At 46.4% G+C, this 14,979-nt stretch overlaps 1 protein-coding gene across 1 annotated transcript in view; it reads left to right on the forward strand.

The window, feature by feature from the left end:
* The first annotated feature begins 1,502 nt into the window (after positions 1–1,502).
* Nktr (natural killer cell triggering receptor) overlaps positions 1,503–14,979 on the forward strand; it is a 35,518-nt gene continuing 22,041 nt past the window's right edge. The window contains exons 1-6 of the mRNA XM_070017414.1: positions 1,503–1,632; positions 2,816–2,897; positions 10,751–10,825; positions 11,873–11,980; positions 12,575–12,619; positions 14,389–14,476. Of these exons, the coding sequence (XP_069873515.1) occupies positions 2,840–2,897; positions 10,751–10,825; positions 11,873–11,980; positions 12,575–12,619; positions 14,389–14,476 (374 nt within the window). The 5' untranslated portion in view covers positions 1,503–1,632; positions 2,816–2,839. The remainder of the gene's footprint in view (positions 1,633–2,815; positions 2,898–10,750; positions 10,826–11,872; positions 11,981–12,574; positions 12,620–14,388; positions 14,477–14,979) is intronic.

Raw genomic sequence — 14,979 nt, forward strand, 5'->3', positions numbered from 1 at the left:
AGCACCCAGCTTGAGTCATTTTTTCAAATAGGGTGTCCCATGTTTGACAGGGGCTGGCCTTAGTCTACAGTCTATTACATCATAGGCCTGCGTATCTGGGATGATCGGCATGACTGCCATGTCCAGCTTGTGTGTTATGATGGGATCTAGGTGCCTTAATTACTCCTTTAAATGGTTAAAACTGTAAGCTTTTTAGTGCATTTTTTTTTTTTTACAGTTAAAAGAATTTTTTTATTGGCCTGGTGGTTCATGCCTGTAATCATAGCTAGGATCATGTTTTAAAACCAGCACTGGCAGGAAAGCCCACGAGACTCTTATCTCTGATAAACTACTCAGAAAAAGCCAGAAATGGCACTGTGGCTCAAGTGGTAGAGTGCTAGTCGAGCACAAAGAGGCTCAGGGGATGGTGCCTAGGCCCTGAGTTCAAGCCCCACGACTGACCAAAAAAAAAACAACAAAACAGTAACTTAAAAGATGTGTCACTAATATGAAGAAATGATTAAGAATTTGTAAAGTAGCCCCCCCTCCACACACAAACTCACTATGCCAAAGTGGATGAAAGATCATCTTCCACATGCTCCCAAAGGAGATTGTGAACCCCCAAAACTCCAAACACACACAGAAGTCAATTCTAAGATGACACACTTAAAACACAGACATTATGAAACTTGAAAATTTCCAGATGGGATCAGGAGCTTCCAGACAGGCAGGTAGGGGCTGGGAAGGTGGCTCAGTGGTAGAACGCTTGCCTTGCATGCCTGAGGCCCTGGGTTCCATTCCTCAGCACCACATAAGCAAAAAGAAAAAAGCCAGAAGTGGCGCTGTGGCTCAAGTGGGAGAGCACCAGCCTTGATCTGAAGAGCTGAGGGACAGCGCCCAGGCCCAGAGTTCAGGCCCCATGACTGGATCCCCCCACCAAAAAAAAAAAAGACAGGTAGGTAGACATTTTCGAGCATGGGAAAAACATCCAAACGTGAAAAGGGAAAAATAAAGAGAGGAAATGACTTCACCAAACTTAAAGCAATGAGCCACCAGAACCCAGATTGGGAAGAAGTGACAGCATCCAAAAATAAAGGTACTGCAGTGAACTGCACATCACCTTATCATAAAAGACAGCACTGCAGGAAGGACGGCTTAAAAGCAGCTCACCACAACAACAAATGAAGCAACCGGCCATGCGCTCCTGCAGGTTTCACACCAGCTCATTCACAGCCTTGGACACACACATCTCGCGATACTTGAGAAAGCGCGGCGGCAGCCTGCTAGCTAGTACGCGAGGCGCTCAGACCACGTGTGCGTGTGGGGGCGTGTCCAAGTAGCCTCTGATTGGGTGATGCAGCTCCGGGGGCGGGGTCTAGGGATCCTCCGTTATATATACCCGGAGGCAGCCGGAGCCGCGGCCCCGGCTCCTCCTCTCTGCACTGCGAGTCCGCGCCGCTGGGCTGTGCTCTCGCGGCACTGGCGGCCGTTCTCGCGGGATCTCGCGTGGCGTCGGGGAGCCGGCCGAGGGGGAAGGAGGAGGAGCCGGCGGGGGTGGAGGGAGCGGCGGCGGCGGCGGCGGCGTTCCGTTACCGACGTTGGCTTCGCTCGGCGGTGGCCAGGCTTTTCTCGGGGAAAGGGGAGGTCAGCCAGGTGTGGAGAGCTTGCGGGGGAACCCCGAGGATCCGGGGCGGGAGTGGGGCGCTCCCCGGCGGGGCCCGCGGGTGCGGCCTCGGGGCGCCGCGGCCTCGGGGCTGGGCCGGGCCTGGGCTGCGGGGCAGGGGGGGGGGGGGGATGGCGGCCTCCGCCTCGGCCCGCGCCCCGGGACGCGGGACCCCGGCCCGGCCTGGACCCCAGACCCGACCCGGACCCCCGGCCCACCCCGGCCCGGCCTGGACCCCAGACCCGACCCGGACCCCCGGCCCACCCCGGCCCGGCCTGGACCCCAGACCCGACCCGGACCCCGATCCCGGCCCGGCCTGGACCCCAGACCCGACCCCGGCCCCGGGACGCGGGACCCCGGCCCGGCCTGGACCCCAGACCCGGCCCGGACCCCCGGCCCACCCCGGCCCGGCCTGGACCCCAGACCCGGCCCGGACCCCACCCCGGCCCGGCCTGGACCCCAGACCCGACCCGGACCCCGATACCGGCCCGGCCTGGACCCCAGACCCGACCCGGACCCCCGGCCCACCCCGGCCCTGCCTGGACCCCAGACCCGACCCCGGACCCCGATCCCGGCCCGGCCTGGACCCCAGACCCGACCCCGGCCCCGGGACGCGGGACCCCGGCCCGGCCTGGACCCCAGACCCGACCCGGACCCCCGGCCCACCCCGGCCCGGCCTGGACCCCAGACCCGACCCGGACCCCGATACCGGCCCGGCCTGGACCCCAGACCCGACCCCGGCCCCGGGACGCGGGACCCCGGCCCGGCCTGGACCCCAGACCCGACCCGGACCCCCGGCCCACCCCGGCCCGGCCTGGACCCCAGACCCGACCCGGACCCCGATACCGGCCCGGCCTGGACCCCAGACCCGACCCCGGACCCCGATCCCGGCCCGGCCTGGACCCCAGACCCGACCCCGGCCCCGGGACGCGGGACCCCGGCCCGGCCTGGACCCCAGACCCGACCCGGACCCCACCCCGGCCCGGCCTGGACCCCAGACCCGACCCCGGCCCCGGGACGCGGGACCCCGGCCCGGCCTGGACCCCAGACTCCGGACCCGACCCCGGCCCCGGGTCCTGACCCCCAGACCCGACCCCGGGTCCCTGGACCCCGGACCCCGCCCTGACGGCTCTTTTTCCCTCCTCCCTCTCCTCTCCCCCCCCCCCCCCCCAGCTGGTGCTGCCAACCTCGGTCGCCATGGGGGCGCAGGACCGACCCCAGTGTCACTTCGACATCGAGATCAACCGGGAGCCGGGTGAGCTGGACATTTGTGTGGAGGGGTGGGGGGAGGGGACCGAGGGAGACAACCCTCCCCCCTCCTCCCTAAACCTTTTGGAGAGCTGGAGACTGCGGGGGGAGGGGGGGCCTGTGGCGAGAAATGTGGTTCAGGTACACACACACACCACACACACACACACCGTGGAAATCCTGGCCTTGCACACACCAGACAGACACACACACACGGGCCTATGGAGAGAAGTGTGGTCCAGGTGCACACACACACACGTGGAAATCCTGGCCTTGCACACACCAGACAGACACACACACACGGGCCTATGGAGAGAAGTGTGGTCCAGGTGCACACACACACACGTGGAAATCCTGGCCTTGCACACACCAGACAGACACACACACACGGGCCTATGGAGAGAAGTGTGGTCCAGGTGCACACACACACACGTGGAAATCCTGGCCTTGCACACACACACCCGTGGAAATCCTGGCCTTGCTCTCTTGTCTCTCTCTTGAACTCCACACCCCACCCACCCGGACCGGACCCCCGACATGCCCTTCTAACCCAGCCTTGGACAACCAAGGAAAACAGGGTGCGCTCCTCCCTGTGTCTCTGTCTCTGTCTCTGTGTCTCTGTTTCTTTCTCTCTCTCAGGAGATCCACACTTCTGGTGATCCCCAGGTCGGGGCAGGGTTTTTTCTTTTTCTTTTTCTTTTTTTGGTGGTAGTCGTGTTTTTTTAAGTGTAGGTCTGTATTCTGTTATTTCCAAAAATCACAGCAAGACTATAGATAAGCCAACTCTTGTTTTCCCATTTTTTTCCCCTTTAAAACTATATATTTATTTAGTTTTTGAGTCCTGGGGCTTGAACTCAGGGCTTGGGCGCTGTCCCTGAGCTTCTTTTGCTCAATGCCAGCGCTGTAGCACTTGAGCCACAGCGCCACATCCGGCTTTTTCTGTGTATGTGGTACTGAGGAATCGAACCCAGGGCTTCATGCATGATAGGCTAGCACCATACCACTAAGCCACATTCCCAGCTTTGGGGAAGGTCTTGAGATAAATCAGCATTCTTTGTAAGCAGCAGAATTGCAGGGGAAAAGCAGAGGAAGAAGTAACGTCCAAAAAACAATGGTAACCCTTCTGTACAACACCTTAATAGTGATAACACTACATATGTACACACATATGCATAAAAACAATGGTACCCTCTGTACAAGAATAACAGTAAAACTATATATGTATGTCTCTATACACATATGTACAAGGAGTTGCAACGTGTATGTGCTTAACATTGGTGGTTTTTTTTTTTTCATTAGGAGTTTATTCATCTATTCATTAATAGCTGGGGTTTTTTTGTTTTGTTTTCATTCCAAAGGGTATGGTTTCATTCTGAGTAGCATGCAGGGTTCCCACCGTTTTCTTAGCTCTTTGGTATTTTTGGACTAAGTTTTGATTGCAGACATACATACTATTTTTGTCTATCATCTTTTTCTGCTTGGTTCTTACAAGAAAATTCCAGTGAACATCAGCATTCAGCCTTGAATGAAATACCTGTTAGCAGGTGGCTCACACGTGTCATCCTAGCTACTTAGGAGACTGAGATCTTTGGGTCACAGTTAGAAGCCAGCTGGGGCAGGAAAGTCTGAAAAGCTCTTATTTCCAATTAACCACAAAAAAGCTGAAAGTGGAGGTATGGCTCAAGTGGTAGAGTACCAACCAGCTTTGGGCAAAAAAACTTGCTTGCCTGCCTGCCTGTTTTCCTTCCTTCCCTTTCCTCCCTTTTTCTTTCTTTCCATCTCTTCTCCTTTTTCTTCCCTTTCCTTTTTCCTTTCTCTTTCCCATCACCATCTCAGCCTCCTGAGTAAGTAGGATGATAGGCGTGAGCCACCAGCACTTAGCTTAAACTAAGATTGTATAGCCATGTTAAATACTTCCTTCTGAGGGATTTGTCCATATTGCTAGCTTTTCAAATAGCTACAGACTTCTCCAGAAGTTGGAGAAATGGTGAATGAATTTCAGCATCACACATGATTCATAGTAACTGATAGAAGAGAGTAACATCTGAGAACAGTCACCAAAGCAAGGATGTTTACATGGTTTTACCTTGAACCGAATGATAATTGGCAATTTCATATGGTTCAGTCTTGTATAATACTTAACTGATACTTCTGAGAATATTGCCTAAGAGCCAGGCACTGGTGGCTCACGCCTGTCATCCTAGCTACCAGGAGGCTGAGAGCTGAGGATCATGGTTTGAAGCCAGCCTGGGCAGAAAAGTCTGAGACTCAAACTATAAAAAGCTGGACGTGGAACTGTGGCTCGAGTGGTAGTACACTAGCCTTGAATAAAAAAGAAGGTCAAGAACAGTGTCCAGGCCCTGAGTTCAAGCTTCAGGACAGTACAAAATAATAATTACCTCACACGTTACCTGACCACTGAATGAAAGTATTTTTTTTTGGGGGGGGGGCTCCTGTCGTGGGGCCTGAACTCTGGGCCTGGGCGCTGTCCCTCAGCTCTTCAGCTCAAGGCTACCACGCTACCACTTGAGTCATAGCACCACTTTTGGCTTTTTTTTTTTTTTTTTCTGCTTATGTGGTGCTGAGGAATCGAACCCAGGGCCTCATGCATGCGAGGCAAGCACTGAGCCACCTTCCCAGTTTTATTTTTTTATGCTACTCCTGGGGCTTGACCTCAGCCTGGATGGTGTCCCTGAGTTTTTGTGCTTATAGCTGGTTGGTGCTCTACCACTTGAGCCACAGTTCCACGTTTTGTTGGTTAATTGGTGGTAAGAGTCTCAGTCTTTTCCTGCCCAGACTGGCTTTGAACTTTGAACCTCAGATCTCAGCCTCCTTATTTAGGAGTATAGGTGTGAGCCACAGCCTGGCATTTTGGTGGCTTCTAAGCAATTCATGCATTTTACCTAAGCTGTCAGATTTATACACATAAAGTTGTTCCTCAATGTCTACCCATGTGTTCTCTTTCATTTGTGATATTGGTAAAGTCTGTCTGCTCCTTTTTTCTGTTTAGAGGTTTGCCAAAGAAACAGATTTTAGTCTCATTGAATTTTCCCCTGCTCTTTTTCTGTTTCAGTTTTCTGTTGTTTGGGTTTTTTTTTTTTTTTGAATCTTTTAAAATATCATTTCTAGTGCTTTGCTCCTTTTTTAGTTTCTTCAAGCGGAAGCTTACCTCATTCACTATGATTCCTTTTCTGACATAAGGGTTTAATTATATAAATATAGAGGGAAATTTACAGATATCTGACAAATTTTGATGTGTCTGTCATTTTCTTAAAACTGCAGGCTATTTCTGATTTTCTGAGACTTTTTAACTTACAAATGACCAAGAAGTGTTGTTTTTTTTGTTTTTTGTTTTTGTTTTTGTTTTTGTCGGTCGTGGGGCTTGAACTCTGGGCCTGAGTGCTGTCCCTCAGCTCTTCAGCTCGAGAGGAGTGCTCTACCACTTAAGCTACAGTGCTACTTCCAGTTTTGTAGTGGTTTATTGGAGATAAGAGTTTCACGGACTTTCCTGTCTGTGCTGGCTTTGAACCGAGATCCTCAGATCTCAGCCTCCTGAGTAGCTAGGATGACAGGCGTGAGCCACCAGCGGCCGGCAAGTGTTTTAACTTCTAAGTGTAGAGATTGCATATTCTTTATCAGAACTCACAAGACTAGAAATGTTTTAGGAAATTAAGATTTTTGTGGATTTTGGAATATTCACATACATAATAAGGTATCTTGGGGATAAATAAATTCCAAGTCTAAATATGATTTGTCTGTTTTATATTTGTATTATACATGTAGTCTGTTAAGCATGCAGGTTTTGTTCTGTTTGTAGTAGTGGGGTTTGAACTTGTATTCTCACTTAGTAGACAGGTTTAAAGTGGCTTCCTTGTAGATTGCAAACAGATGGATCTTATTTTGCTTGTTAACTATATTTACTGTGTTGCAATGTTATTTTGTTTGTTCTTAACTATATTTAATGTTTCTTGTGCTTGGATTTGTCTTCATTTTCAGTTATTTGTGGGCTTTTTGATTTGTTTTGTTTTTTTTTGAGACAGGCTCTCATTGTCTTGCCCCAACTAGCTTCAGACTTTTTGAAACCCACACATTATTATTTTCTGAACTGTTTGGGGTGAGTTGCTTACGTCATGGCTCTTTGTCTTAAAATGATTCATTGTGTTTTTGTTGTTGTTGTTGTTGTTTTGTCGGTCATGGGGCTTGAACTCTGGGCTTGGGCACTATCCCTCAGCTCTTCAGCTCAAGGCAAGCGCTCTACCACTTGAGCCACAGCACCACTTCCAGGTTTCTAGTGGGTTTTATTGGAGAGAAGAGTCTCACAGACTTCCCTGCCCGGGCTGGTTTTGAACCGTGATCCTCAAGTCTCAGCCTCCTGAGTAGCTAGGATTATAGGCCTCAGCCACCGGCGCCTGGCTCATTACCTATTTTTTATAGGGACACTGTCTTATGTAACTCTAATACATTAGCTTATCAACTACATCTTTACAATATATACCTATTGTTTTGGTCAGGTAGCCTAAAAAGTCATTTATCACATACAGAATCCATTTAAGCATCAGATGCTACTTTTAGCTCTTATGTCCCTTTATCTTTCTTTTCTTTGCCAGTCCTGGGGCTTGAACTCAGGGTCTGCGCACTGTCCCTGAGCTTCTTTGGCTCAAGGCTAGCACTCTACCACTTGAACCACAGTGCCACTTCTGGCTTTTTCTGTGTATGTGGTGCTGAGGAATCAAACCCAGGGCTTCATGCATGCTAGGCAAGCACCCTACCACTGATCCACCTTCCCAGCCCCTTTGTGTATCTTTAACTTATACAGTACAGTCATTTTGGGTCTTTTAGGATGGTAATATTTTAGAATGTAACCCCCGTATCCCCTTTTAAATAGTACATTAAACATTTTGCATTGTCAGGGGCTTAAACGTGGTTTTTAAACGTGATAGCCAGGATAGTTTCTTTAGAGGCATGTAAAGGAATTTCTTTCCTTTCTATACATCTGACAGCAAAATCATATTTTCATAGCAGTTTATCAAAATAGATCACAGTGAGCCTGGTTGAAATGGATGTATTTACTTTCTGTTTAAGATACAGGAAAGACTTGAAAGTGTGTCCTCAGTAAATAAGCATATTAAAATATTGAGAAGTGATAGGTCTTGGTTTTAAGAGATCATGTAGTTTTCAGTGAATGTTTTGGGTAGTACTTGTGACCCTGCCCGGGCTATTTAACCTCTTTGTAAAATGGAAGTCCTGTGCACTTTTTGTCTTCATACAGTTCTAGAAGATAAAACTGTAACAATCTAGTCATAGTCACAATTCAAAATTTCCCTTCAAACTTTAGACAGCTCAAACTCAAGACAGCTCATACTTGGGGGATGGGACTGGTACTAAAGTAACGGACGTGCATACCTCCGAAGCTCAGGAACAGAAAGTGAACGCCCTGGCTTACACTATTAAGTTTAAATGACCTTTTTTTTTTTTTTATTGCTCATGAGTGAACTAGGACACTCGCTGCCTGTCTAGTAAATTATGATTGTTGACAGGAGTTCCTAAACAGTACAACCCACCTGTCTTCTACGTTGTATTTTTGTAGTATGAATGTCAGTGGGATGGATTAATGACAGAGCATGATTTTAATTAGGCAGACTAATTTTAATTCGTAGTGGAAAAGTGGGGGCGTGTGGGAGGGATGAGCAGCTTGTGGGTTCACCAGCCCTACGGCCCCGACTGACTTCATTTCACAGAGCTGCAGGAAGCAAACATGCTGGCTGATTGGTTGTTTAAGATTTTGCAGCTAAATACATAATTTTAGCATATGATACTCATAAAAATATAGTTGTTTTATTTCCTTTTTTTGTTGTTGTTGGTTTGCGGGGCTTGAACTCGGCCTGGGCGCTGTCCCTCAGCTCTTCAGCCCAAGGCTGGCGCTCTACCACTTGAGCCACAGCGCCATTTCCATTTTTCTGGTGGTTCATTGGAGATCAGAGTCTCACGGACTTTCTTGTCTGGGCTGGCTTTGAACAGTGATCCTGAGATCTCAACCTCCTGAGTAGTTACTAGGATGATAGGTGTGAGCCATCAGCGCCCGGCAGTTGTTTTATTTCTTTAGTGTGCGTTCAGAATACAAGGGGAAAAAATCTTACTGTAACTTGAAATTCCCTTGTCTTTCTCTGTCCTCACTTTTTATGACAATGCAATATTTCTTTTCTATTTTTTTCTTCTTTTCTTTTTCTTTTTACCAGTCCCAGGGCTTGAACTCAGGGTCTGGGCGCTGTCCCTGAGCTGCTTTTGCTCAAGGGTAGCGCTCTACCACTTGAGCCACAGCACCATTTCCTGCATTTTCTGTGTATGTGGTGCTGAGGAATCGAATCTGAGGCCTCAGGTATGCTAGGCAAGCACTCTACCACTGAACCACCTTCCCAGCCAAAATTTCTTACAATTCTGAAACCACATACTTGCAGAACAGCCTGTTTGTAAAGTACCTTGTGCAATATCTCACACACACACACACACACACACACACACACACACACACACACACACACACACACACACACACACACACACACACACACACACACACACTTACTTTAATATTACCTAAGGAAAAAAAAGCCAAAAAAAACCTGCTTTTATTGCATGTGGACTGGTGTCAAGTTAAGGGTAAAGCCTTCTAGAACCTACCATTTAGCTTGGATAACCAGTGGGACATAATACTTACTCAGATGGTCAGTTATTTAGTCCCCCTCTCCCCCCCCCAAAAAAAAAACCATGTTAACTGGAATAAGCAGGTTTGAGCTGCAAAGGTGGTTTTTAATTCGGCGGAGGATTGGCAGGACCTGGGTTACTGACGAAGTTCTCCGGATGGAAGGAGAGCGCTTTCCAAAACATTTTCTCAGAAGCTGCACTGAAAAACATCTCATTGTGGGCTGGGGCGTTGGCATCGTGATAGAGCACTTTCCTAGCATGTGCTGACCTGGGGAGTCTGGTGTCGGACATGGCATAAGCAAACAAACAGAATAAACCCCCTAATTATAAGCAACCCCCTAGCTACGTGAGCCTGGCTACCGATGGCGTCCAACTGCTTGCTGGGCAAAAAAAATGAGACCTAAGTTAAAAGAGCTACACAAGAGGGCTGGGTGCGTGGTTTAGTGTAACCTGTCTACCTAGCAAGCACTGAACTCAAGTGCAACCTCCAGAGTCTCGCGATATAACCTAGGCTTGGCTCTCTTGGAATTCAGGATCCTCCCGCCTCCCCAGGGCTGGGCTGACAGGTATCTGTCGCCACACGCAGCCTTGTGAGAGTTTTTCTAGAGATGTTACCGTTTCCGGGTCATTGTCAATTAGGAATCCTGAGCCCTCTTCCCTTCTCTGGAGATTGGAGGATGGGGCTGAACTTCCAGGCCTTTCTGGTTGACCAGTCCCCATCCCGAAACTGGCCATGGCCAGAAGTTGTCTCTATAGACCAAAAGATGTTTTTGTTGTTTTTATTTTATTTTTGTTCATCACGGGGTTTGAACTCAAGAGAGCCTGGGCGCTTTCCCTGAGCTCTCCACTACTTTGAACCCTACCTTCCTTTCTGATTTTCTGGTGGTTCATTGGAGATAAGAGTCTCATGGACTTTCCTGCCTAGGCTGGCTTCGAACTGCGATCCTCACATCTCAACCTCCTGAGTTGCTAAAATGACAGGTGTGCATCACCAGCACCTGGTTATGAAACAGATTTTTCTATTTATATCTGTTTACCTATTTTTGTTTCCTCTGTATAAAATGTTACATTTATTATGATCATTATGTAATATTATATTATTAATATATATTAATCAACTTGCTGTTCTTTTTCCCCCCCAACCTGTTTTCATTTCAGTTGGTCGCATTATGTTTCAGCTCTTCTCAGACATATGTCCAAAAACATGCAAAAATTTCCTCTGCCTATGCTCAGGTAAGGGGATTTTTTTTTTCAGTTATTTACCTTTTTCTAGCATAGTAGATATTTTCATGAAATCTAATGGTCTGTGAGATGAGATTGTACCTTAAAACTGCTTTTCACTAAGCCTTCTCTGTGAGTTAAGCCGATAGCTCTTTAAATGAAAAGGGGAGAGAGAAATGGTCTTAGAAGTGGGCACAGTGGCTCAGGCCTGTCATCCTAGCTACTCAGGAGACTGAGGTCTGAGGATCGTGGTTGGAAGCCAGCCCTGCAGAAAAGTCCCCATGAAACTCTTACCTGCCATAAACTACTCAAAAAAGCCGGTGGGGGTGGGGGGGTGGGGGGAGTCGGGGAAGTGGGGAGGGAAGGGATAGTAAGGGGAAAACAAAGGAGAGGGTAACAATGCTCCATAGGAAATGTACTCATTGCCTTACTCGTGTAACTGTCACCTCTCTATACAGTAGCTTTACAATAAAAAAAACCATATATATATATGTATATATCTAAAGCCAGAAGTGGTGCTGTGGCTCAAGTGGTAGAGCGCTAGCCTTGAGCACAAAGAAGCTCAGGGACAGCACCCAGGCCCTGAGTTCAAGCCCCAGGACTGACAAAAAATAAAATTACGCACCTTCACCATTGATTTGTCTTGGTAGAAGTTTGCAGATCACAGTACTTTGAACATACTCAGCACCCTAGCTTTCATTCAACATGATTTGGCATCCAGATGCTATTTGCTATTTTGTATGGATATATATCTATATCTATATCTATCTATATCTATATCTATCTACCTATATATCTATAGATAGATATAGATACAGATATAGATAGGTAGTGTGTTAAATTTCCACGCCATCCCCCCATTTCTTAACATCTTAGGCGGTACCCAGTACATAGGAGAGGTGTGTGGGTAGTGGCACTGGGGCTTGCTAGGCGGTGCTTTCTCATCTGAGCCACACCATACAGTTGGTTTGTTGGGTTCTTTGCATGGAAGGATGGGTTTGTAGCTAAAACTTTGTTTCTTTTTCTTCTTCTTCTTCTTTTTTTTTTTTTCCTTCCCAGGGGAGAAGGGCCGTGGGAAAACCACTGGAAAGAAGTTATGTTATAAAGGCTCCACATTCCACCGAGTGGTTAAAAACTTTATGATTCAGGGTGGGGACTTCAGCGAAGGTAGAGCCAAAAGTGATGTTTCTAATTCTTGCAGCCACCAGGTGTAAACTAGCTCCTCATTCTTATTAGTGCCGATGATGACAGTTGCTCGTTATTCTTGATTAATGTCCGTGGTTACATCTTGTAGCTCCAGAATGTGTGCAGGAGTGAAATACTATGACATTATAATTTTACTTTTGTCATGTCATTTACTTGACTCGTGTAACTGCTTAGGCAAATGCCCAAAGTACTGTCCAGTTGCATTTATCCTACAGCTTAGGAGGTTTTGACGATTGTTAGAAATAACTGGCTGGTGGCGGTCCTTTGGGGATGGAGTACTAATATTTTAAAGTTCTGTGGGGAGCCTTCAAATGCTGGCTGTTGGCAAATCGAAACCATCAAAAATAATTTGTAGCTGGGCGTAGTGGTGTACGCGTATAGTGCCAGCCCTCGGGACACAGATAAGAGATTTATGAGTTTGAGGCCAGCCTGAGCTACCTAGACCCTCTGTCAAAAATCAGGTTAAAACAAGATAATTTATACGTATTAGTTATAGGCATGATGCGTGTGTATGTATAATATCATGTGTTTCAGCTTTCACTTTGCTATTTGTAGGTAATGGCAAAGGTGGTGAATCCATTTACGGTGGCTATTTTAAAGGTAAGGCTTCATATTTTACGGTCTTCTCAGTGCTGATGATAAAGCAAGTCCAGTTTGGCCATATACCTTTTAATGAGGAGAGGCTTACTGATAGTTCACTTTTTGCATGACACTAATGCTGCATGAAAATACTTTATTTGCATGAATTTGGGGATAAATTGTACGGTAATCTATAACTTTTAATTGACCAGATTAATTAAGGCTAACTTTATGGTTAAACATGACTTTCAGCATGGAGGTTAGGCAACTATATACATGAAAACTCCTCTCTTCCTGCCTAAAACTGTCAACATATTCTTTTGTTTATAGAGAATGTGGTCTTTTGCAAAATGAAAAGGTAAGAGAACAAAGCTCAGTAACACAAACTCCAATTCTGTTCCCTTGCACCCTTACCTAATAAATTCGTGGACAGTCTGGGTCAGGATTGTTGCTGGATTTCTATTTTGTTTGAAGACTTGGAAACTTCTTTATGTTATTTCATACATGCATCTGTATCTGTTTTCTTTTCCCAATGAGTTGTTACTGCTACATCAGGAAAAAGAATCTGGGTTGTGGATTTTTTTTCCCCCCTCCCTCAATCTAGCAATTTCTTTAAAATACAATGATATTTCCTCCTTCCTCAAAGGTTTGTATGTTTTCTTTTGTATACTAAAACTATGTGATTGTGTTTTATTCCTACAGTAGTAGCAGTTGAATAAATCTTAACTATTGAACTTGCCCCCCCAAAAAAAGCCTTAGAAAAGTCAGTTGCAGAGATTCATTAAAAGAAAGAAAAAAATCCACTAGGTTTAGTGCCATAAAAGCTGCAGTATTATAATAGTCTTTTATATTTCCTTTGGGAGAAAATGGATTACTACTTCTTTTTGAGAGGCCCTGTTCCCAAGGTAGTATTTTTTCCAAGGTTTTGGTTTTTTTTTCCTCTGGTTTCTACTAAAGAAAGATTTGTTTGTATTAGTGTGAGAAGGGAGCTTGGGTTAATTTGAATGGTGTTTTCGCTGGAAGGAAAGTCATATTGAAGCGACTTTGATGGCAAATTTTCCCCTCTCATACCTCATTGTGTCTAGTTAGTAGCATGTAGCAATTTCACCTTAATGCCTAGCCCACTTCACTGTATTTGTTCCATGCACCAGCTACTTTAGACTTTAAAGATGGTGTTTTGCCACTTAAATTTTTATTTTTACAGAACTTTCTTTCTTAGATAATTTTGTGATCCTATTGATTATCCATATACTTCATTTTAGACATGCCCCTAAAACTTCCTCTGATTTCCCCCCCCCCCCCACCATAGACTAGCTTCGTTTCCATTCACTAACAGATTTACCGACAACTGAAATGTCTATATATGAACTATACCCAGGTGTAGTTCATTTGGCTGGTTAATTGGGAGTTTAAAAGAAATGAGTTTTATTTTTTTGAGAGTTCCCTAAAAGCTTGTCATTAGTTTTTCTCTGCAAGTTAACATGTATCATTTAGCCACGGGTATGCATGCAACTAAAAGTGACTATTCTAAGGCTTGTCTGTATAAAGTATTCAATATATGTTCCTTTTTCTCAAGGCTTTAATTAGTACCTTTGGGCTTTTTATGCTTTTATGAACTTGATTAGTTTATTAAAAGAAAAACCACTTTTTTTTTTCTCTAAATGTTGTCAAATAACTATACTGACCAGAAGAGGAATCCCGTCCTTTGCTTTCTGTGTATTACTTGAACATGATCACTTGGAGAGTGGGTTATCGCGGCAGGCTGACGAATTTGTGTTTTCTTCAAACAGATGAAAACTTTATTCTCAAACACGATAGAGCGTTCCTTTTGTCAATGGCAAACCGCGGGAAGCACACCAATGGCTCCCAGTTTTTCATGTGAGTAGGCGTGGCGCAGACACGACCCTTTCCTCCCAGAAGCGCTGTCCTTAGGAAAGGTGGCGGTCCTTAAACTAATTCCACTGTGGAAACGCTAACTGCTTAGGTCTCATGATGGATTTCGCACATGGCAGGGAAGCCAGTCAGCTTTGGCTCCCTCAGCGTTCAACACGTGTAGTGGGGTTTACGATGTAAGAACAGGAATTCAGAAACGATACCTTGAAATGAGAGGCCAAGTCCTAGCTCCTGCAGAGGCTAAGTTCTGAAGATCGGGGTTCAAAGCCAGCCAGGGTAGGAAAGTTCATGAGACTCTTGCCTTTAGTTAACTACCCCAAGACAAGCCAGAAGTGGAGAGGTATGGTTCAAGTGGTAGAGTGCTATTCCTGAGCAAAAAATGCTCAGGGACAGCGCCCAGGCCCTGAGTTCAAACCCCAGGACTGGCACACACACACACACACACACACACACAAAGCAGAAAGGAGATATGTATTCTTTTCAGTACA

Source organism: Dipodomys merriami, unplaced genomic scaffold (assembly GCF_024711535.1).
Source record: "Dipodomys merriami isolate MVZ:Mamm:240054 unplaced genomic scaffold, mDipMer1.0.p SCAF_125, whole genome shotgun sequence".
NCBI lineage: Eukaryota > Metazoa > Chordata > Mammalia > Rodentia > Heteromyidae > Dipodomys > Dipodomys merriami.